This window comes from Pimephales promelas, chromosome 1 (assembly GCF_988280905.1).
Source record: "Pimephales promelas chromosome 1, fPimPro1.hap1.1, whole genome shotgun sequence".
NCBI classification, from domain to species: Eukaryota; Metazoa; Chordata; class Actinopteri; order Cypriniformes; family Leuciscidae; genus Pimephales; species Pimephales promelas.
Window position 1 is genome coordinate 49,427,905 of NC_142769.1, and position 25,618 is coordinate 49,453,522.

The 25,618-nt window shown below is 35.4% G+C and overlaps 1 protein-coding gene, 1 long non-coding RNA gene and 1 other non-coding gene across 3 annotated transcripts; 1 reads left to right on the top strand and 2 right to left on the bottom strand.

Moving 5' to 3' along the window:
* Positions 1-87: 87 nt before the first annotated feature.
* Positions 88-7,519, bottom strand: LOC120469330 (uncharacterized). Its single transcript, XR_005620361.2, has 3 exons — positions 7,390-7,519; positions 1,723-1,821; positions 88-590 (listed from the first exon to the last, which is right to left on the bottom strand). It is a non-coding gene; the product is annotated as an uncharacterized LOC120469330 (long non-coding RNA).
* Positions 7,520-15,684: 8,165 nt separating this feature from the next.
* tm4sf5 (transmembrane 4 L six family member 5) lies at positions 15,685-20,910 on the bottom strand. Its single transcript, XM_039658254.2, has 5 exons — positions 20,622-20,910; positions 18,896-18,976; positions 18,373-18,512; positions 17,171-17,363; positions 15,685-15,920 (listed from the first exon to the last, which is right to left on the bottom strand). The coding sequence occupies exons 1-5, from the start codon at positions 20,790-20,792 to the stop codon at positions 15,903-15,905; spliced, it is 603 nt and encodes a 200-aa protein (XP_039514188.2). The 5' UTR covers positions 20,793-20,910; the 3' UTR covers positions 15,685-15,902.
* Positions 20,911-25,207: 4,297 nt separating this feature from the next.
* Positions 25,208-25,398, top strand: LOC120470468 (U2 spliceosomal RNA). The gene has a single exon (XR_005620532.2). It is a non-coding gene; the product is annotated as a U2 spliceosomal RNA (small nuclear RNA).
* The last annotated feature ends 220 nt before the right edge of the window (positions 25,399-25,618 follow it).

Here is a 25,618-nt window from a genome sequence, read left to right on the forward strand (position 1 = left end):
TCAACGAGGCAAAGCGTGGTTAAATTTGACAGGCAAAATAATCGGTAGACAAATTCTGGCTCAGTCTCCTCTGATTAAACCATCCAGTTCAGATCGTGAAGACGCATTTATAGCAGAGATGGTGCTACAAGCTAAGAAATAAAAAAGCACTTTGTGATCATGTAAACATTGCCCCTAAAAATGTGTTTCACAATTTCCTCCTTAACCAATCACACTCAGCTGTACCGTTACTGTTAGAGAACATCAAACACTTATCATCACATTGTTACAATGCATACAGCTGACGCTCATGAGTGTCCAAACTGCTTGTCCCTACTAATGACTCGTCCCCCAGTTCCTCTCAAACGCTCTGGATTGGGGCGGAAAATCTGGTTTACTTTCAAGGATTCTCCAGGGATCACTCGCAGAAGAAAGTTAGTATGTGGCGTCCACTGCATTGATGTTGCTATCCATCTGGTGCCGAAGCGAGAGCCGAGCCTTGTGGGAAAAATAGGCCTGTGGGCAACTTGTGGGACTGCTGGTGCTGTCGCCTTCACTGCCCCAAGAGGTGGTGGAGGACAGCCGGGGCTTCAGCTCTTCACTTGCTACCACTGAAGACATGAGTAGAAATGAAAAGAAGTTAGAAAATGTCTGCTTGGAACTTAAAGAGATAGTTCACCCAAAATTTCTGCCATTCATTTCTCACCCTCATGTCTTCCCAAACCTGAAATACTTTTGTTTATCAGAACACAAATGACGATCTTGTTAATGAAATCTGAAAAAGTTCACAAAGAGATCGTAAAACTAATCCATATGAATTTAGTTTAGTTTTTTTCTTTATACGATGCACTGATTTAATTAAGTCTTTTATTAGTGTATTAACCTTGATCAACAAACATGAACAGAAGCCTAAATTCAATCCGTGCATCATATAAAGAAAACATTGGACTATACTCGTATGGATTAGCTAGTTTTACGATCTCTTTGTGAACCTTTTCATAGCTGTCAATGGAGGGGCAGATACCTCTCAATTTCATCAAATAGATCTTCATTTGTGTTCCGATGATGACAAAAGTCTTACAGGTTTGATAAATTAGTGACATAATTTTCATTTTTCTGCAGCAGTTTATTCCTTCTACAAAAAAGCGGCATCGCCATCTACCGGGCATTGGAGGAACTGTATCTCTTGTTTACCCAAACTAGTCAACAAGGCTCACGAGTGCATTAGCAAGTGTTTCATGGACTTTATCAAATGAGGACACAGCCGAAACCAGCACGTCCAGTGTAAGTAGGCTCTGACCATTTAATTTAATTTTACTGAACATTATTTTATTTCCCCTTTTCGTTGAAGAGACCCCTTTTCGGAAATTGAGCTTAACCAAGTTTTAAGTGTTTATCGACGTTAAGAGGCTTTGTGTCGACTTGGATTTCTTACAATATTGAGCGATTTTAGAAAATAAATGTGATTTACTCTCCTCACAAATCAACTGTTTCTTGTTATTCACTGACATCTTAGGTTTTGTGAATAATAAAATAAGATAAAATCCATTTACACAAGTGACATTGGAATTGGTAGTTATTCTCGCTATGTTTTACTTAGGCTAAGTGTGTTTTTCAGGTTTACACTTGACATTAGAGAACACAGTTTTCTCTGCTTGTATTTTACACAACCAGTTTATCATTTAGCCATCAATTATTATTACAATTTGTCATTATACAGTTTTGAGAGTAAGAAATACTCACCCGTCTCAGGAGGGCACTGTCTTTTGCACCTCTCCTTGCAGCGTCTGTAGAAGGGGAAGCACTGCAGCATTTTTACACCCATTTCACCAGCAGGGGGCGCTAAAACACAAGAGAAACACCAGTCCTGTCAGTCAAACCAGTCCTTATCTCGTCATTCATAACAGGGGTTAAACAGCTGGTGGGAAATTAAATGTCGATTGCCATTTGCCTTTCTTGTACTGTATTGTAAAACAGCTTCAGTTTGCTATGTTTATTAGTTTTCTAAAACTTCACAGTGACCGGGTTTTATGCATAGCGGTAATCTCATTAGCTGCAGACGTGTGTGTGCATGTAGACTTCAACTCTAATCCCATAAAGCGACGTCATTGGAGAGACTGACCGGAGACATCCGATCTAATAAATCCTTGATTGGGACTTAGGTCAAGTTCCCTGATAGTTTTTGTGACGATAAGCATTTTGTAAATCACTTTTAAAGGGACAGTTCACCCAAAAATCACTTTTAAAGGGACGGTTCACCCAAAAATGAAAATCACCCCATGATTTACTCGCCCTCAGGCCATCCTATATGTATATTACTTTCTTCTTTCAGACGAACACAATCGGAGTTACACTAAAAAAAAAATGTAGTGGCTCTTCCAAGCTTTATAATGGCAGTTTCTGTTTGGGATTTATGCGTAAACTCATTTTGACATGTTTGGGATGCACCCTGCAATTTTTTAATATGAGGGTTTGGTTATGGCTCAGTTAACTTTTATCAGAACCTAAAGACAAACACATCTCGAGATCTTTATGTGACTGAGTGTCCAATGGATCTCTTATCAGCTTTCCCCCCTGGTTTTGCATGGCCTTTGGTTTGTAGTATACAGGGTTAATGGTTAATTTTTAATGACTTGGCTTTTACACTTGTGTGTGTGCTCTATGAATTATGTCTGCTTCAGAAACCTGCACATGGTGGATCACAAACTACAACAGAGCGTGTGTAATAGGTCATTGGATCATAGTTGTCAAGCATCCAATGCAATGCAGGGCAGACGATGTTTTCCATCCAGCTGCATGTCTCTCACACAGAAACTTCATTAACCAGTAAAATGACCGTCACAAAACCATGTCACCACACGCCACAGAAATATGGACGTTTACTGTCATGCATAACTCTGTTCCCACCCAACCCTCCGCTGTCATTTCTGCGGTGAACTCGTAAATCATCGGAAATCTGTCATGTTTTCGTTCAGCTTGTTAACTTGAGTCTAAATGCTTGAGGACAAAACATGCAAAATTCAGATTAAATGCTCTTACACTCTCAGAAAAAAAGGTACAAAAGCTGTCACTGGGGCTGTACCTTTTCAAAAGGTAAACTTTTGTCCATTTTAGGTGCTAATAATATGTTCATTTTAAGTGTTAATATGTACATTTTAGGTGCTGATATGTACATTTTAGGTGCTGATATGTACATTTAGGTGCTAATATGTACATTTAGGTACTAAAATGTACATTTTAGGTGATAATATGTCCATTTTTAGGTGCTAATATGTACATTTAGGTACTAAAATGTACATTTTAGGTGCTAAGTACATTTTAGGTGATAATATGTCAATTTCAGGAGCTATATGTACATTTTAGGTGCTAATATGTACACTTGGGTGCTAATATGTACATTTAGGTACTAAAATGTACATTTTAGGTGATAATATGTCAATTTTTAGGTGCTAATATGTACATTTAGGTACTAAAATGTACATTTTAGGTGCTAAGTACATTTTAGGTGATAATATGTCAATTTCAGGAGCTATATGTACATTTTAGGTGATAATATGTCCATTTCAGGAGCTAATATGTACATTTTAGGTGCTAATATGTACACTTAGGTACTAATATGTACATTTTTAGGTGCTAATATGTCCAGTTCATGAGCTAATATGTACCACTAAGGTACCAATATGCAGCCTTTGGGTACAAAAGTGTACCTTTTGAAAAGGTACAGCCCCAGTGACAGCTTTTGTACCTTTTTTTCTGAGAGTGTAGCCACTGCTAATGTTTGAGTTGATACAAAAAAATATATATATATTTTGGAAATAAATGGAGTTTGATTAGCTCCTTTTATGGTGGAATAATGAATATAGCATCTCTATTCATTAGTCATTAGCATTTAATTTGTTGTTTTATGTGAGTTTCAGCCTTACGATCATTTTGCAGGTTTATATTTTCAGATCTTAAAGAGTCAAAATGATAAGAGAGATTAGTTTGGTTTCACTCCGTGTTTGTCTAAATGTCTTCTTTTCGTTATAGGCATAAAAACTGCTGATGAAATGATCTTAACCTCTTCGTAGTCTTTTACACAACCTCAGATGGTTTGCATCAAACCTCAAGAACCTCAGAGCGTTTGTGGAGAACATTTTTCTCCAAAATGTTTTCCAATGTTGTTTTTTATTAAATTTCCCTCGGTTCCAGTAAAGGCGCACACACATTTCCATTACGTCTTGTGCCAATCATATGATATGCATTTATCCGCAACAATTCCTCTTTTCTTGTCTCCTCTCAGACCTTTTTATAACTCACGCAAAACATAGTTCATGCGGAAAGGCACGTCTCAGTTTTTTCTTAGTTCTTTGTGTGTAAAATGCATAATTGAAAAGGCCCAGAAACATATTGGGGAGGAATAACAATGGAAAAAAATTCGTATTTTTGGAAAGGCTCTTGTTTGCAGACCCAGAAATGACGCAAGACAGTTTGAAGTTGTTTGCATCTGCTTTGTAGTACATGAACACAAGTGCATGTCACTAGCAAACACATACACATCCTTATAGGGTGTTTAATCTAGACTTGTGACCTAACATGGCGATCCATGTGTTTGTGTATCTGTATGCCTGTGTTTTGTCTCGTATAGGTTAAGCACACTCTCAGGACTGACATGGTTTGGGAATCTCTAGTTGAGACACTTCGTTCTTCTTTACCTCCATCTGCGACTCTTTTCTGAGAATGAGACACTTTTGGACACATCCAATTATACACCCTCAGAAACAAACCATCTCTCAGTGATTTAGGGCATTTTTCTTGGAGTATTCTCGGTATTGCATATTCAAGAGGTTTGTTTAAATGTCTTTTTTTCATTATTACAACATATTGCCGTTGGTGGTCCACTTTAGAAAATCTAACTTTCAAACTATGTCAGCTAACTCTCTCATTAGTGTAGACTGGTGGTGGTCTGTAAGGTTAGGGTTAGAATAAGTTGACGTAGGATTAGTTCACTTTTTAAAAAAAACTTTTGCTGATATTTTACTCACCCCCATGTCATCCAAGATGGGCATGTCTTTCTTTCTTTTAAAGGGATACTCCACTTTTTTTGGAAATAGGCTCCCCCAGAGTTGAGAAGAGTTGAGTTTTACCGTTTTCGAATCCATTCATCTGATTTTCTGATATTTAATAGAATATCAGTAACCAGACAATTTCTGGTCTCATTGACTTCCATAGTGTATTTTTTTTTCCTATGGCAGTTAATGAGACCAGAAACTGTCTGGTTACTGATATTCTTCTAAATATCAGAAAATCGACTAAATGGATTCGAAAACGGTAAAACTCAACTGTTTAACTCTGGGGGAGTGGTAAATGAGCCTATTTCCAAAAAAAAGTGGAGTATCCCTTTAATTGCGAGTTTATATGTCGAAATTCTGACATTTCACAGAATTGCGACTTATTAGGCCAATTCTAAGGGGGAAAAAAGTTAGTCTACTCAGAATAGTTTAAATCTCACAATTCTGACTTCATGCATTTCAGACTTTAAAACACGCAATTGCGACTTTATATCTCGCAATTCTGACTTTATATCTCGCAATTCTGACTTTTATAACTCACAATTCTGACTTTTATAACTCACAATTCTGACTTTATAACATGCAATTGCGACTTTATATCTCGCGATTCTGACTTTATATCTCACAATTGTGAGAAAAAAGTCAGAATTGTGAGATAAAAAGTCGCAATTACCTTTTATATTTTTCGGTGGAAACAAGCTTCCATACAAACCTTCAAAGATTCATGGATTCTTTCCAGTGCACAAAGGGTTGTAGAGATTTTTTTTTTTTAAAGATGTTTTTCACAATATCAGAAATATTTTTAAGAAATTATTATTAAGAACTGATCCCTGAATAATAAGGGAACCAAAAATGGAACCTTTATTTTTAGTATTCAATCAATTTAAAAAAAAAAAGGTGTTCGATTGAATGCAAATGCTGTGATTTAGGTTCTTGTATCATCATACATTTGAGTGAAGGATCTCAAGGATTTTAATTTTATGATTTTGATTTCTATCAACCCCCACACTCTTAAAAATAAAGGTTATTTGGAGTTGATAGTTTCATGAAGAACCTTTAGCCTACACATCCATGGAACCTTCCATTCCACAAAAGGTTCCTTTTAGTGAGAAACGGAAACATGACTCTTTTTAGAACGTTTCACTAAAATGTTCTTTGTAGAACCAAAATTGGTTCTTGGCATGACTGCAAAACCCCTCTTTTGGAACCTTTATTTTTAAGAATGCTCCCCACCCCCGCGTGCCCGCGCACATGCGCTTTCCCATTGAGTATTTTTGTGTGTATGTGCAGTACGTGACGCTCGGCTCGGGCATGCGGTGGTCCACTCGGGCGATGGGGGGAGAGAGGGGGTGGGGACTGGGGACAGGCGGAAGCATGCCAGTTTATTAATTATTAAAGAATGTTTACAAAATCTCTAATGATTTCCATGTGGAGACAACAGGGCTATTCTTGGTCCAGACGCATCATTCGCTGAAAAGTACGTTACATAAAATCTCAGAGCAAGAGATCAGCCAGAGTTCAGAGGAAAAGTAAATCTCTTTAAGCGAAAAGTAAGATAGGACTACCTGAGCACCTTCTTTGCTGTTAATTGGTGTGCCAAGCGATGAATAAACGTCTAACGAGCCAATATAATGCTGTCTGAATGACGAAGAGTTCGTGGATTGATTTATTGTTTTAATGATAACCCTCAGGGAATTCAACCTGTCAGAAGAATTAGGCCTACTGTTAAAAAAATAATAATAATAAAATAGAAGTTGTGGTTGCCACACCTATCTTGGAAACGATTTATTTTGGTTCCCGTAAATAAAATAGATGATCAATAGGTCACGTGATGAATGAATAGCCCTATTATTCTAAATGAGACTTTATACGCAATCATAAACACGGGCAATGCAGTTTTCATTAAAAATACAAAACAAACAGTAAAATGTAGCACTCTGTAGGTGAATAATTATATAAAAAAATAAACATTCATTGTAAAATACAAAGTGACTCATACTTTTTAAAATGTTAAAGTGTTCTTGTCGAGAGCAATATTATATTAGGCTTAACTGCACATTAGTAGTTTACAGTATTGTTAGCTTATACATTTAATATAGCTAAACGAATGGACAGGCCAGGCTTTTATGTTATTTTTCCTTCATAATGACAACAATTTGTTTAACAATAAGCCTACAGTCCCTGAGGTAGGCTATAAGTTTGTCATTGTATAATGAGACTGACACTCCCACTTTTGACACGCACACCTCCAGTGTTTACCCACACGACTGCCAATTCACTTTCGGAATTTGCACTCTAATTCGGTGTTTTTAAAATAATGTTAATAAAAAGTAAAAAAAACGTTATCAAATGGACTCACCGATTGGTTCTTGCACGAACTTTGTCACTGTCAAATTCCAAGTGACTTCCGATAGCCTAGTTCTCCAACTCACTGACAGTTCACTGGCGATGGCAGAACCCGTTCAGGATGACAACATGGAAAGCTTTAGTTTTGAGCACACTGAACGTTCAGCTTTAAATAGCTTATCTGAGCAGCACGCCCTGCCGCCTCCTCCTCCTCCTCCTCCTCCTCCTCCTCTTTCACTCAGAGCTGCCAGGTCTCCAGCAACGCATAGGGAAACATTCTCACTATTCATTCAGGATCGATTCATGCAACTTTTCAGAACTTTTACACGTGCAAGGACTTGAGTTTTGGCTTTGAGTGTTGCTGCTAAAATGCTAAATCTTTTTCAATCACGTGCATGATTAATTTAATTAGTGGACATGTAAAGGAATACAAACCCAAATGATAGCAAGATAGGATTATAGGTGTGTGCTTTAATGACACGTTCATGCATTCATTGAGAGAACATTCACCGATACTTTTACTCTCATCCCATCAAACAAATTTAGGTTCTGGGAACGTTAGTTTTTGGTTCCCAGAACGTTCCTAGAACTTTACCTTAAGGTTAAGGGAACGTTCCTGGAACATTCTCTTACGTTATAAAAATGGAACCTAAAAATAACCTGGAACGTTCCTATAACGTTCTTGTTTGGGTCCCAAAAAAATACCCTCATGGGACTATTCGGGAACGTAAGGGGAACGTTCTGTGTTTGATGTAAAACTGCCCACAAAGGCAAAGCCATTAGGGTGTTTTAATGTTTAGTTGGATTTATTATCTTTTTTTATGACTTATTTTTTTAAACAAAAATCTTACATCATAACACTTGGCCATTTATTTTATTTATTCATTCATTTATTTATTTATTTATTTACATAACTACACGTTAGGCATCAGTGCTCTTAAATTCAGACTCCCAGCATCATTAAACACTCTGAATCTATAATTTAAATGACTGTAAAAAAAAAAATAACACTATACTTCAGATCATATATGGTCCCGATAGCATGGAAAATTCTAATGAGTTAAAAAAAGCTCATCTTTATACTTTAAGGAAACGCATGCCAGCAACACCAGCATACCGGGAAATGTGTATTTACGCCCGTATTCGTTTCGACAGTCTGTTTGCGGTTTTTCACTAGTGGAAATTTACAGAGGCCAATTCCAAAGGAGAAACGGATTAGGATTCTGAACAGCGAGTCGGCTGCACAATCTGGGTGGAAGGCCAAGGCCCCCCATTGATGGTCATTAGTATTGTGTGACTTGGTACCAATAGCATTAATCTGTTTGCCCCTGATCAGAGAGCAGTCTGAGTTTGTCAGCTCTGAAGGCGTTAGTTTGGAGGCTGACTCGGGAACGGTGTTAAAAGGGTAAATAAACCCTGAGGTTTTCTTTGAATTCTCATTGTGTAACGTCCAAAACGGACAGCGGGAAATTGTTTTGAGTTGTGTTGGATTTTCTTTCTTCGGTTCATTAGCTGAGGTCCGATTTGAACTCAAAAACTCCTTTACAACACACTCCAAAAAACAAGCAATTAAAATTCTCATTGTTTTTGACTTGGCCCCAAAAAAATGTCTCTCTGAATAAAGCCAATTTTATGTTCCATGTTTCTCTCTCTCTCCTCGTCTCACCTGTTTCTCCTGTTTAACTCCTCCCGTTTGCCTGACTTTGACAAGGAAGGTGTGTGAAGAAGAATTTTGCAGATCTGAACTGAAGCATTTTCAATGAGTGACGCACTTAAAAATTTCAAAGTATGTGCACATAAAAAAATGTAAAAACAAAACAAAAAAACCCATAGGCAGGTGCACGATCAAATAAAGCACTAGACCAGACTAAACAAAAATAGGCACACTGCACTGCTACTTAAAAATCGATTTATTAAAATGTGCAACGTTTCGACCCGACACACATAAGCAGACGGTGAATTGTAAGCTAGCGTCTGAAAGAGTTGGATAAATCACTCGTTTTCATTTCAAGCTTTTTTTTATAGATCCAAATGAATACTGATCTCAGACCTGCATGGAAGGTTTTAACAAAATGAGAATTTTAATAATGTATCTTAAAATGGTTATTCAGTTGTAAAAGGGCGTCAAGTACCGGCACACTTGCAAAAATACTTGGCTTATGCATCTTAAACCCTCTGAAAACCTTGCTCCCGCAAGTAAAAGACATGTTTAAACTGGGATTTGACTGATACCTCGTGAAGGATTCTTTGGCCTGCATGCAGCCAGGCGGTATAATGAAACGGTCTTGTTGCGGTCAGATATCAAGGCTAGGAATAGCAACGGTGTGAGATGAAACAATCAAGGTCATCATTACAGACAGTGGATTACATCATGCATGCATGGGCAAACAAAGAAATGTTTATGTCAATTATTTTACATTTGATTCTTGTATTTGCTGAAAGCATGCTAGGCTGTTATTTTCTAGTATTCAGTAGGGTGAATTCAGGTAGAGTGGGACATCAGGTTGAGTGGGACACTTAAGCTTTTTGGTACTGTAAAGGGTTAATTTTGTAAGTCAATCAAAACAACTATTACTGTGTTGTAGCTGAATGTCTATTGGATATGAAATACATTTTGTGATTGGTGTGTCATCACAGATGTGGTCCAGATTTTTTTTTAAAAATTGCTTGACTCCTGGGACCTCATGGTAAGCCACCCGGCAAGTGTAAATCTATTTTAGAATAATAAGGTTGATAATTCTGTCACTTATGTTTTAATTACATTTAATAATTAAGATTCATTAAGGCATTATTAATGAAAACTATCAAGTTTTCCACACTCTCAGAAAAAAAGGTACAAAAGCCGTCACTAGGGCTGTACCTTTTCAAAAGGGATAACTTTTGTTCATTTTAGGTGCTAATGTGTACATTTTAGGTGATAATATGGACATTTTAGATGCTAATATGGACATTTTAGATGCTATTATGTACATTTTAGGTGCTATTATGTACATTTTAGGTGCTAATATGGACATTTTAGGTGCTGTTATGTACATTGCAGGTGCTATATGGACATTTTAGGTGGTGTTATGTATATTTTAGGTGCTATCATGGACATTTTAGGTGCTAATATGGACATTTTAGATGCTATTATGTACATTTTAGGTGCTAATATGTACATATTAGGTGCTAATATGGACATTTTAGGTGCTGTTATGTACATTGCAGGTGCTAGTATGTACATTACAGGTGCTATATGGACATTTTAGGTGGTGTTATGTATATTTTAGGTGCGAATATGGACATTTTAGGTGCTATTATGTATATTTCAGGTGGTAATATGGACATTTTAGGTGCTAATATGGACATTTTCGGTGCTATTATGTACATTTTAGGTGCTAATATGGACATTTTAGGTGCTATTATGTACATTTTAGGTGCTAATATGGACATTTTAGGTGCTGTTATGTACATTGCAGGTGCTAATATGGACATTTTAGGTGCTAATATGTACATTTTAGGTGCTAATATGGACATTTTAGGTGCTGTTATGTATATTTTAGGTGCGAATATGGACATTTTAGGTGCTATTATGTATATTTCAGGTGGTAATATGGACATTTTAGGTGCTAATATGGACATTTTCGGTGCTATTATGTACATTTTAGGTGCTAATATGGACATTTTAGGTGCTATTATGTATATTTCAGGTGCTAATATGTACATTTTAGGTGCTAATATGGACATTTAGATGCTATTATGTACATTTTAGGTACCAATATGCACCCTTTAAGTACTTTTGAGAAGGTACAGCCCCAGTGACAGCTTTTGTACCTTTTTTTTCTGAGAGTGCAGGAACACAGCAGTGTATGTTGATTGATGGAGTGGATTGGTTTTGCTTCACCAAATTCACATGAGCTTTAAACTCTTTACCTTATAACATGGATTGTCTGTTGTGTGGTACTTAACAAGAGCATTATTTCTAATCAGTGATTGTGTGATTACAGATATTTTTTTGTTGCTCCAATCACGTGGATTTATGGTTTCCCCCCTTATTATTGATGGTTTAGCCAAATCTAATCAACTCTGTTTGTTTTGTGTGGCATTGAGAGAAGTGGCCATCAAATGTATTCAGGAAAAGAGCAGCAAGATCATTATTCAATCGCAATGAAAGACGATTTCGATATATATCAACAGACAATGTTGAATTGTTTTCACAACCATATTTAGATCACTTCCGGCGCTTGCACAGACCGAAGCGCCCGTGCCCTCAGAGTACTTGGACATGACTGTGATTACAAGAGGTAAAAACGATATAAATACTGCTCATTTCGTGTCTTAGGCCATCAATGTGTACTTACATTTACGAGTCATTAAATCATGTTTAATTTGGACTTCTCTGTGCATGCCCTTTGAGGTGGTGACCATAGACCTCCATTATATGACTGACAGACAAGAACGGTTTGACCTAAAAATATCAAAATTGAAACTGCTGAAACAAAGACACTACATCTTGGATGCCCTTGAGGTAAGATAAAACATATCAAAAATTAATTTCAAAGTGAACTATCCCTTTAAAGAGTCTATGCTGCGAACTTTACACATGAAAGCGTTTAGTTGATCATTGTCACTTATAAACACGACGGCGTTCTTCTTCCATGAGGGGGTTTGGCTTCCCGTCATCTATGTTCCAGGCGGATCGTTAAGAACACGACACACACGTCTCTTGTCATCACCAATCAGATGACGGCTTCGAAACTCCCAAAGTGTTTCCAGTTTTGTGTGGCTCACGCATTCGGGGGCGTGACGTCTGAGGCTGAGAGCGGCTGCATGGCTTCAGTTCACAGAATATCTGCCCTAATCCAGCTCAGATCGCTTTTGACCAGTTTCCCCACCCTGTTCTCAACTAAAATATCCCCTCCCCAAAACGACCCCTCCAATTTTTTCTTTGCACGTCAACAATCCACCTCCCCTCCACACACTATTCCCTGGGGCGTGTGGTTCAGCTCACGAGTCCGCGTCAAATTCCTAAATTCACAAATCCAACAACAATGTCACTTTAGTTAATGTGTCCTACTGAGAAAAACATGCTTTGACTTGTTTGGATTGTGCATGAATGTTGCATTCTTGGAGACAAACTAAGACTAATCCTCATGTCATCAGGATTAATAATGGAAATACGATTTAATAAACAGAATGCTGTCTGAATTTAAATGTAACTTTTTTGTTTGTTCAGTCAATACATCATAAATTCTTCTACCAAAACATGTTTTTGTCCTGTTACTCTTTGGTACGCTATTTTATTGAACATATAAATAGCCATATGCATCTAGTCCATTATAAAGCATTATTTATTGTGAAGTCTCATTTCATTATGGTTGTTGTATTGGTGTGTAAAGATACAGTAATGTCTTCAGCTAGTCAGCTTGACATCCTTTCCATCTAAACTGGTAATATCTCTTAAAGGGATAGTTCACTTTGAAAATAATTTTTGGTATGTTTTATCTTACCTCAAGGGCATCCAAGATGTAGGTGTCTTTGTTTCCACAGTATTTTCAAGTTTTATATTTTTAGGTCAAACCGTTGTTGTCTATCAGTCATATAATGGAGGTCTATGGTCACCACCTCAAAGAGCATGCACAGAGAAGTCCAAATTAAACATGATTTAATGACTCGTATATGCAAGTACACTAAGGTAAAACTTCCGAAATCGAGTGACGTACACGCGCAAGAGATCACTTCCAGCGCTTGCGCAGACCGAAGCGCCCTTGCCTTCAGATCACTTGGATGTGTCTGTGGTTACAAGAGGTAAAAACGATATAAATACTGTTCGTTTTCTCACACAAACCGCTCGTTTCGTGTCTTAGGCCATCAATGTGTACTTACATTTACGAGTCATTAAATCATGTTTAATTTGGACTTCTCTGTGCATGCTCTTTGAGGTGGTGACCATAGACCTCCATTATATGACTGACAGACAACAACGGTTTGACCTAAACATATCAAAATTGAAAATACTGCGGAAACAAAGACACCTACATCTTGGATGCCCTTGAGGTAAGATAAAACATACCAAAAATTAATTTCAAAATGAACTATCCCTTTAAACCCATAGAGAACGTTTTATGAGCAGTTTAATCATATTCATCCGCACACACACAGAGACGAAGCACAACCAAAACAATGTTCTTCCACAAAATACATTCAGTTTTGGTTTTTTTAACCGCTAGATGGCCAAAAGTTACATAGTGTACTTTACTGAATCCCATTACATCGGTTCACAAGCTCTGATCCAGCGCTTTCCTGGTCTGTTGCCTTCTGCTACTGTCTGGACCCATTGTTGAGGTTGATGAGTGTTTTGTCTGTTCTCTGTGTCTAATTGGTGGACGCTAATTGAATTAGTCTGGATGGGTCCATAACAAAGCATTTAGTACAACCTCTTCTTTCCCTTTTTCGCCTAATTATATGTGAAACAAAAATGTCATGCAGTTATTATAGGGCTGTGTGTGCGTGGATGTGTGTGTGTGTTTATATGCATGATCTCTGTGGCCATAAGAACAGAACATCCTTTCCTGGAACACTCTGTCTGGTTTGAACAAGTTGTCTATACATTAATAAGCTGACGTAGTAATGCGTACTAGGACATGCTGTTGTGGCTGTGAAACAGCGCCCTCTTGTGGCTGAGAAATGTATAGTATGTTTACATCGAGCAGTCGGCTTGGTCTAAGTTGGTTTTGGGATTCTCCAGCCTTTATCCTATCTTGGGCTTCGAATGGGTGTTTACTACAGGATTAAGATGAAATTAGAGTGAAGGTTTGCTGAGGTTACAACGTGAGACTTTATATGCAAATAACAGACATCGCTGTGAAAGAATCGATTTCAATGAATTTCAATGTATGAATGTTGTCTCAGCTGCAAATCTGGCCTTCGCCAACAGGGGGGTTTGACCCAGTGCTGCAAGATCCGGTTTGATCCGGTGTCACAATAGGGTTACAACAGTGAAAGCAGTGATTTTTAAAGAATATAGACAATGGCACAGATGTTGAGATGGAAAGCAAAACTTTATCAAAAAAGCGAATGGGAAAACAGCCAAAACACGCCGTCAACTTGATGCCTCCTGCCAAATATAGCCTACCAGAAAAAGAAAACACTCATGGGTATTTCTGTAACCTGTAAAGGAAATCTTATTCTCATGCAATCTGATGCCAAGTCTAAAGATAGACATTGCTTATTTTAAGTTAATAATTTATGCCACTAAACTAAGTATGGCTCATGAGAGAAGCAACATTTCAGCAAATTATGTTTATTATAAATTATGTATTTTTATGTTTTCCCACACAATTTCCATCAAAATCATGGTAGTTTTGAGCTTGATATTTTAAATACAAAAGCTTACAGGTCAAAAACAACCAATCAAAATTGCTCATTTCATCTCCAGAAATAGAGAAAATAATCCATTTAAAAGAGACATCAGTAGCAGTCATACTGGCTTTCATTCAGTAAAAGATGCCATTAAACAAATATTTAAAATATACCGTCTTTATATTGCTCTATTGTAGATCCAGTGTGAAATTCTATATTACAAATGTTAATGTAGGTGCGATTAATTACAGAAAACGTGTGATTAATTAGTTTTTTTATTGATTGACAAGAATAATTTACTGATTCGATACTACACTGTAAAAATGATTTTTTTGGTGAAGTAAATACTAGTGGAAAAAAAAAACAATGTAATTTACATGAAAAAGATAGTTCATTCCAGTAAATTCCATATCAGTCCTTAATTCAAGCGAGTAGAAATGAAAGTGTAAATATCAACTCAATAAAATTAAGTAAAAATGACTCAACTTTCCTGATACTGGGGTTCCCATCATGCACTGGACCTTGAATAATTAATTAGGTTCATTTTTCACTGTTTTCCAGCTGTATTTACACTGTTTTATCATTGATTTTTGTTGTCAGTATATTAGTAACTTGCCATTTTGTGACATTTCGAGTAAATTTTTTTTTTCAAACACAAAAACGACCCATCAAATGTTACCGCCAGTGTGTATTGTCTACCAAGTATTGAGGTCTTTACATTCACATGATGCGTAACATCTGACAAGATGATCTAAGTAAAGCATATACTATAAATGACTAATACATTTTAATATTTTTGTTTTAGTGATATGTAATACAAAGGCAAAGGAAATCGACATTATCAACCTTTTACTAGCCAAGTTAAAAAATATTTTTTGTAAAGTTTACTTAATTCAATATTTCATTTAACTTAATAGATTTCTAATTAAAGCTACTGTTATATATGTTTAGGTTTTTACTTGGCAAATCTTTGTAAATTTACTAGCATTTTCCGAGTGAAAAAAGTTAGTTAGCTTTTCTCAAGTAAATCCAACTCCAATTTTTTTTCAGTGCATAAAAATACAGAATAAAGTTCAAATAAGGTTAAATTTACACACAACCCTTTTTAGTGATTCTTATAAGCATTCTGTGTGAAAGCTGTTAGTCCATTGTTGTAGTTGTTGTAGTTTTCCCCCTCAGCAGATCTCACAGACCTCCTTCATCCTGTTGTACAGAGAAAAGAGATCAGTCTCAAAGCCCATATGAAAATGTTCATTAATTATTATAATTATGTAATTATTTCAGTGTGTAAGAGGTCATTATTTCAGAGGTCTTAAAGGTTTACGGATTGCATTTGTTTGTTTTTTATAGACCTCAAAGAGCAAGCAGTGTTGGCGGGAACACGAGTTACGTAATCTGATTACTTTTTTCAAGTAACTAGAAAATAACTCATTACTCAAACGGTATATTACATACATTTATCCGAGTTACTTTTTCAAATGTGTAATGCAAGTTACTTTGTTTTCTGCTGTCCTCATATTGAGAGAAATCATAAATAAGTGGAGAGTACTTTTGTGTGAACATGATGGTTACTGTAGTTTTTGCACAAAAATTAGGGCTGTCAAATGATTTATCACAATTAATAGCATCCAAAATAAAAGTTTGTGTTTAAATAATATATGTGGGTGCACTGTGTATAATTATTATATATATATATATATATATATATATATATATATATATATAAATACACACACATGCTTGTATATATTTAAGAAATATTTTCATACTGTATTTATGTCTAATGTATATTATATATAAATATTTTATATATAAATTTTTTTTCTTAAATATACATGCATGTGTGTATATATATATATATATATATATATATAAAATAATTATACACAGTGCACCCACATATATTATGTAAACACAAACTTTTATTTTGGATGCGATTAATCGTGATTAATCGTTTGACGGCCCTAACAAAAATAGATTCAGATTTCCTAAAAATTAATAAAAACAGTCCAAACTCACAATATTACACAAACCTGCAATAATTAAACATTAAATTGAATCTCACTGATATTCGATTATCCAATTCAACCATGATTTTAGATAAACAACACGTGTTTATTGCTGCATTTTTACTTTTGTCATGAAAGCACCCTTTATTTGCCAAAAATATAACTTTTGTTACTTTTTCTCACTAGCCCACTTGAGAAAACATGATGCAAAAGAAACGTAACATATTAGTCTCATAAAAAGTATCTAATAAAATATGTTACTTTTAAGGGAGTAACATAATATTGTAACACATTACTTTTAAAAGTAACTTTCCCCAACACTGGTTACTGGTTATAACTCCTGTAAAAAAGTGTTTCTCTATGACACGTCAATGTAGTTTTTGCTCAATAAATTACTTTTTTTTTTACTGTAAATGCTTTTTTTAATGTTTCTGTAAGATGTACCGATTTTCTCTTTCGGCAGTCTCCACAGAAGCAGCCCACGCATCCGTTCACGACCTGAATGACACAGAGTATCGCCTGCAACAGAGCCAGACCCAACAGGATGGAGAACAGCACGATGTGCCAGAGCACCACATTGTCAGGAAAGTCACATTCGGACCATCTAGTCTGATCCACCAGGTAACTAGTGCTGTTTCTGTTCCAGCGAGACAGAGAGAAGAGAAAAAAGAGCTTGAGAAGGGCCTCATCTAGTGGACACACAATCAACTGCAATTTGAGTGACATTAAATTCACATTAAAGGGGTAGTTCACTTAGTTCACCACCGGGTGCCATTGAATTCCATTGAATTTAATTGTATACATTCTGCCTTTACAAATTAATACATTTCTGCCAAAATATCAATTTTGTCACAAAATTTGGAACCTTGAGACTCAGACCTTTCTGACAATATGTGTTTTGTCAAGATTAGAAAAGGTTTTGATTATAAATTCTGAATATAATGATGCCCAAAAGGGGAGGAGCCTGATAAAATAAGTACCGTTTCTATGGTAACGCAATGTTCAATTATAAACTGGTCTTCACAGGATGAATTCTGAGTTTATAAGCTTTCAAATGATACCAAATTTATGATAACTACTAAAATATGTGATATAATAAAAAAAGCGATAAAAAAATTATATTATATTTTAGGATAATATATATATATATATACACACACACACACATATTATACTTTTTAGAGGATAATATTATACTATAATTTTTATTTTTATTGAAAAATACTAGATTATATGTTTTATTATGAACTTTTAGCATAAAAACAGAAGTTTCAATGATTAAAAGTGGGTGCATCGACTTTTTGTGACAAAGGTCAGACCTCATGTTATGATGCAGATTTTTTTGAGGTGCACTCTTGTCATAAATTCATCATTTACTCTTCCTACATAATTTGTAACACAAAACAGGGGTAGAATATATATTTAGAAGTCTTAGACCTTTTCAACAATATATAATTTGTCATAATTAGATTAAGATTTAATAGAAATATAGTGAAGTAAAGTTATGCGTCCCGATACCGGGACAGTGACAGTTAAGGGGTTAAAAGAGAACTATCCCTTTAAACCTGCTGACTGTAGTATAATGATTATCTATATTAACAACTAAAGCAACTAACCCTTTTGTTTTAGGTTTTAAGTGTTCTTACTCTGATTTATCCTCAAAGGGATATTTCCAGTCTTCGCCCACTCTGCATTTTGGCCCGACAGCCAGCGCTGCAATGGCGACACAACCACAGTAGACCGACCCAATAACGCCAAATACAGACGAGAAAACAGAACTCAGCATCTGTACAAAACAAACACAGCATGAAATAGTTGTACATGTCCTCTATAGTGAGCTTCTTGCTGTAAGTCATAGTCAAGTCTCACTTTTTACTTGATATTGTTTCAAAGCCGCTTTACAGTAATAAAAGGAAAATAATGCAACAAAGTTTGTTTTTTAGAAGAAAATAGCATCACAGTCCAGCTTAAGTAAGTTCAGTGATGGTTCATTTTTTTTGTGAAAAAGTTATTAATTTAGTTCATTTATTTATATATATATATATATATATATATGTATATGCCATTGTCCAGCTCAGTTCAGGTCTCATATAATGGTGTCAATGCAGGTAGATCATTATAATTAATGAATATATTAAATGTGATAGTGATTTTACATATTTTACTTACACGGCAACGGTTTCCACAGCAACCAGCCCCACAGCAACCTTTGCCCCCGGCTCTGATGGCTGAGCAGCTTGGACACATCATCTGATGAATGAAAGAGAGCGGAAATGTACTTATCATTAACTGTGATGTCAAGGTCAGAAGATTCACTATAATGTTTGTATCAAATACTCATCATCAGGTCATTCTGGCTTAAATATTATATATATATATATATATATATATATATATATATATATATATATACTGTATATACACAATGAGGTGACCTCACTCAAGAAAGTACACTGTTGTCTAATCATTAAGCAAATCAAAATCTATAGGCCTACTAATTTAGTTCCTTTGTACCATGCATTGAATAGAAAATGGTTCTTCTAATTATTAAAATCTTAAAAGAAAAGGTCACATCACTCTAAAAATGCTGAGTTGTTTTAATCCAACTTTGGGTCAAATATGGACAAACCCAAACATTGGGTTAAAAATGAAATTAAAAAAAAATTACCCAATGGCTGGGTTTGCCCATATTTGACCCAAAGTTGGGTTGAAACAACCCAGCAGTTTTTAGAGAGTGATCATGCTTTGTGCAAGTAAAAATATTACAGAAAACGTGGAGTGAGTTTAGTGTGTAATTTAGTGCATTTTGAGGGACAATTAAACTCTTAAAAATAATCCAAAATGGGGTTTTCACAGCGATGTCATAGAAGAGCAATTTGGGGTGGACAGTTTTAAAGGGGACAGTACACCCCAAAATAAAAATCTGTCATCATTTACTTCATTGACTTCAATAGTGAAATCTGGGCCAGCATTTGGTTTGGTTACCATCATTCTTCAAAATGTCTTGTTTTGTGTTCAACAGAACAAAGATACAGGTTTAGATAAATAATAAAAACAGAATCTTTATTTGGATGTACTGTCCCTTTAAGAACTATTCACCCAAACTTGCCCTTCTATGACATCGCTGAGAAAACTCCATTTTGGAATCTTTAATTTTAAGAGTTTAAAATGCATCAAACTCAGTCCAATACTTCTGTAACATTTCATGCATGATCCTGTGTAAATGGCTTGATTGATGTAACTTTACTCCGGATTAATCCATTATGGTCATATTCAGGATGTTACAATGTCAATAAACCAATTTTTCAGGGTGTGAGCAATGAAGCTCCAAATGCATGCGTAATGTTTCTAATAACAGCCACATCCTTGTTCCTCAAATCCAAGGTTCCTGTATTCAGATACTTTCCCCTACAGTTTCTTATTAACAACACACAAATTATTCCTCAATTCTACACTGTAAAAATATATTGTTGGTTTAACTTAAAAAAGTAAGCAACCTGGCTGCCTTAAAATTTTAAGTTGATTGAACTGGAAAAAGTGAGTTAATACAATGAAGGAGATTGATTTAATCACCAGAAACTCAAAATAATAAGTTATCTCAACTAAATAAATTATTTAAGTTAATTTGACCAAAGAAAAAATGTTGTGATCTTTTACAGTGTAAGTCTCTTTATCGATCATAATGCCATATCATATTCGATAAAGAAAAGTCAGTGTGTTTGATGTATCATGTCTAAAACGAGTTTAGGTTGAGTGGGACACATTTTACCATTGAAATAACTGGGAAAAATGTCCCAATCAACCCGAACTCATTTGACTAAATTCCTATAAGTCCCTAATTTGTATTCTCAAGTTCAAACAATGACCATCAAATCCAGAAAGACTGAATACTCACAAATAGTCCTCCACCAAGAACACCTCCCATAAGCCAGACCTGCAGGGAAATCTGATTCGTTTCCAGCTTCTCCCCATTAGGGAAGAATAAAAGTATATTGGCTATTATGCACAAAAAAGCCGAGGGTAGAAGTATTAGCCCCACCAACCGTGCACACTTTCCAGTACACATTGTGACGAATCTCAGTATTAAAAATCAGATTCAAGAGAAACTGTCGATAGTTGTGTTGTTCTTAGCGCGACACGGACCCACACTGACACCACCGAATGCCCTTTGAGACTTGACAATATTTACAGTGCTTTTATCAGTGCCATTTATGGTCTGTTAGCACAAGTGGATGACGTTTCTGATTTACTGATCATTACTGTCTAACGTGTTGTGATAGCCTAAGTGTGTCTGGTTGATCAATGTAAGGACGAGTTACAGTAAAGCCATGACTGAACAACAAGGCCCTGTTTTACAGCCTATTTCATAATATCTTGTGTTATAAATGGCAACTGACCACATTTATTGAGCTATTGTAAGGCCAGTGATATTTCCACTAACGTAATTTCTCCATTCATTTGACCATCTTTAATGATGTATAACGAGCACAATTAAAACGCAAAATAAACTGTTTGTTGGAATAACAATTGTTTTTAGAGTCGTTCTTTACCCTCAAAGGTTGTATTGAAACAGTGAAGCACTTGAACCTCGAATTAACTATTTTTCGACTATAAGTCAAAAACCACCTCAAGTGAGCGTATATGTTTTGATTGTTTTATTTTTTGTGAATTTATGAATTTTTAATAGCTTATGTTATGGTGAATGAATGAAGCCGCGCTCCTTTTCAGTGCTGCACTCGTCGTGTTCTGTCTTCCGGTTTGTTTTTCCACAGCATGAAGGTATTACGGATTTAGGAATGAGCTTTGAATAAATAATGAATACATTTGTAATGAGATCCGATTCAAAAGGCTCATGATAATATTCGTTAACTCTAATAATTAGCCTAAATCTGCTTCCCTAATCTGGGGAGCGCGGGGCACAAAAGTTGCCACCCGTCCCTTAAAATACGGAATCGTCCCGTATTTGTGAAGTAAACAGCGCGTCCCGTTTTGAATCAATACGGGACGCGGTTTGTCCCGTATTTCCGAACGCATGATCCCATGCAAATCATGCCACCCGCATTCTGTGAAGACTCGTCCTATTCTACCCTTGATTGGGTAATACTCGCTGCCATTGTTGGTTTGATTGGTTTGTTTAATATACCATCAGGTTCAGGGCCAATCAGAGTCAGAAGAGGGCGGGTCTTGCCTATGCGTATACCTCTGAAACGAAAGTGGGTGCAAAAGTAATGACGAGAGTAGGAGGAAACAAATACTTGGCTGGAAAGTGTCAGTGACAATGAGTAGCCTAAATAAGTTATAATAAGAAATAAGAGAGAGATATATTTAATACATATTTAATAATAAAAATGTACATGTTGTGGAGAAAATAACTTATGCTTAACAAACCTAGAGAATTTTATCCTTTAATAGGCTACTATAGAATTAACAATATGTCTGAATACATAAATAAATACATAAATAGATTTTCTTACCAATAATACAAATAGTCATATCAACGGACATAATTTTACATAGACCCACACATAGTTGAATAAATAAATGAGGATTTTACAGTAGCCTATAGATAATACTAATAGTAATTATAATAAAATCAATTTCACAAGAAGTAGAGTAGTCAATTTGCGCAAGAATGCATTTTAGTGTCTTTTTTTCCATAGTGACGAGTCTAGAGAACATGCGGTATAGGCCTATTGTTTTGTTGTTTTTTCTTTGAAAAATAAATATATAATATTAATATGGTATTCCATACATTTGTCAGAGCTTGGTAGAAAGGTAACTATATTTGTTAATGTTATTAAACAGATTAATAAATACATTATAATTGGTATTATTAAATATTAATCATATATGTATACTAAATTATGGTCATATCTGTAATACACACTTTGTGGCAATTAAAAGAAAGTTTTAAAAGTGCAAATTTAAAAAAAAAAAATTAGGCAAACAATTACATAATAAATTCAAAATCAATTTGAGTAAATAAAAACAATAAAAATATCCCATCCATGCAGAATTGTCAAAAACATGATTACTGGTATATATATATATATATATATATATATATATAAGTAAAATTATAAAATGTAAAATAATAAAATGTAAAATAATAATATGTTTTTTGTTGCAAGCTCACATACTTGATGTCATGTTTTCTCGTGGTTTATTGTTGAGCTGTCAAGTCGTCATGTTGAAATAACCAGTTCCATACCCTTGACACATTTTTTTGTTATTATTTCATTTAATTATTTATTTATCTCGTGTATGGGTGTCCCTTATTTTGCCTCACTGAAGGTGGCAACCCTGTGCCGCACAATGTAACGCTATTGGCTAGTTGTAACACACTTGTTTTAAATACTTTCACACTTGCTAGCATGACGAAACTTGGTGTATTTACTAGTTGCCATTTCAACACTAGAAAACATTGCACCAAAATTCAGAAATCTGTGCAAGGTGTCACTGAACATTTATTTAACCATATAGCAAAACATTAAAAAAAAAATTGTTCGTCTCTATTTTTTGTGTTTATTTAAAATTAGACAACTCTGCTAACTAGCAATAGACACTAGCAGGGTTTAAACCCTGTCGTAACATGCTATTCAATACTTTTATGAATTCTATTGAGAAAACATGAGAAACATGTAAATAATGACAGAATCAATGTTCAGAAATTATTAATTAGTATTTTGTTTTGAACTATGCTGTATAGGTGTGTTTTCCAGTGTGTTTGTTGTCAAAAATTTGTTATTTTTAATTATTAAAAAATGCCATTATTTTATATGAAAAGGTTAATAATTGTATTTTATTAAGAAAATATTTTGGTTTGAGTTGTATATATTTTTTGATTAGATCAGACACTGTATTAATAAAGCAAAGCCACAGTGGGGAAAAAAATAATGCTCTAAATCCTAAGTATACAAACTGAGAAAGTCAAAAAGCGTTTAATTGTGCCCCGCTCTCCCCTAATCTTTGACAGTGATGCCATAAATATACAGAGCTACCGCAAAAAAAGTTAAAAGTTCAAAGACAAAATTATAAAATGGTTTAAGACGCATAAGGTCTATTGACAAATCGTTAGCGAGAGCAAACATCAACATGTTGATTTTACAATAGTAATATATTTTGATTCTATATTTTTATTCTAGGCCGGTTAATTGATAAACATAGCATTTTTAATAACATAACAGTAGGCTACACCAATCTTTTGGGTTCTAAAGTTAGTGAAAATTGGAAACATTTGACCAATCTGGTCGCGTTACATATCACGTAAATTTGTAACACGTCATTATATGGCGCACTTGAGCAGCGGTCGCGTGAGGTTTGGCATTGTACGTTTAGTGTAACAAGTGTTACAGCTCGGGGTGGAAGCAAGGTAAGTAACTTAAAACATTTTGTTTAACATTAATCGAGAGTCGACTGTTATTTGACATGTTTTGCCAATGTTGTTGACGGTTTGTTGTTGTCAATCGGTTGTGGCGTTACTGTTTGAATTTCTCGTGTAACGCTAGTTAACGGGCCTACGTTAACTGGATAGCGTTACATGTGGAATTAAACACATAATACACGTTGTTTCAACTTTCAAAACTTAACGTTATGCATTTACATCAGGATGTTGACCTAATTATTGTGTAATCTGAGATAAAATATGGGTCGATCATGTAGAAGTTATATCACCCTATAATTAATATTGCCGATGGTTGGGTTCATAACATTTTGTGCGAGGAAAACATACATTTGAGTACTTTGCTGAATATTCTGACTCGAAATTGTAAAAGTTGCTGATGGGGCTGGATGTTTGTCTTCATGTAAGTTAGCACTAGTGAACTTCAGGCGATGTCATGTTTATTGATGTCGTGGAAAGAAACGATGTGCCTTGCTGTTTGTTGTCGGAAGAAAAGTCACGATGTCTGTTGTTGTGTACAAATGTATTTCCCTTTTAAAGTATTATCAATATTGCCAATGACATTTGTTTATCATAGACTGTACATGAGTTTCATAGGCCTACGTATCAATGTGGAGCTGTTGGGGAGGCAGTTCTTCATTTGTCCACTGGGGGCATATCCTCACCGCATTTAAAGGAAATGTTTTACATTAACTTGATAGATTCTGTGTATTTTACTTGTACTGTCATGTCTTAGGTTAAGCTTTTTTTAAAAATCAATTTGATTCGTTTGCGTTTGTTTTTATAAAACTCCGGGAATTATCCATTATCGAAGCGTGCAAGTTTCCAGGTTTCTGGTTGGAGAACTAGTAGCTACCTCATTAGCATGTCTGCTTGTCCTTGTCAGACTTCATTGAAGAAAGTAACTGTCATTCTTTTTTTAACTACATGTCCTATAAGCCAGTGTTTATATGATAAGGTGTAAGCTTTTATACTATTATGGACACAAAAAGAGTTTATAATATAAATGCATAACTTCTCACCGTCGTCGTGTTTGCTGTTTACAAGAGTCTGGTCGCTACTGCAGACCCATTGTGGGTATCGCTTCTCGGCCTTTTGGCTAAGATCAAGTGTAGTATCTGTTCTTATCAGTTTAATATCTGATACGTGCCCTACCCGGGCACCATATATTAAATTGATTTTTGGATCAGGGAGATGGAATAGGGGCTTGCTCCGTCCACTCCACGCATCGACCCGGTATTGCAGTACTTCCGGGAACGGTGCACCCCCTAATACGGTGAATGTCAGAAACTGATCGATTGATAATGCTTTATGAACGTTAGTTAGACAAGGATACTGTTTAAAACTGCACGTGATCACTCATTGCGTATCGAGAGCTTGAATATCTTGTGCTTTTTGTAATTATAATGCGCTTCGTTGTGGCGTAGAAGTTGTGTTAATATGCAGGATGTTATCGCAAGATAATAGTTTTGCTCTTTGTGTTTATCCCA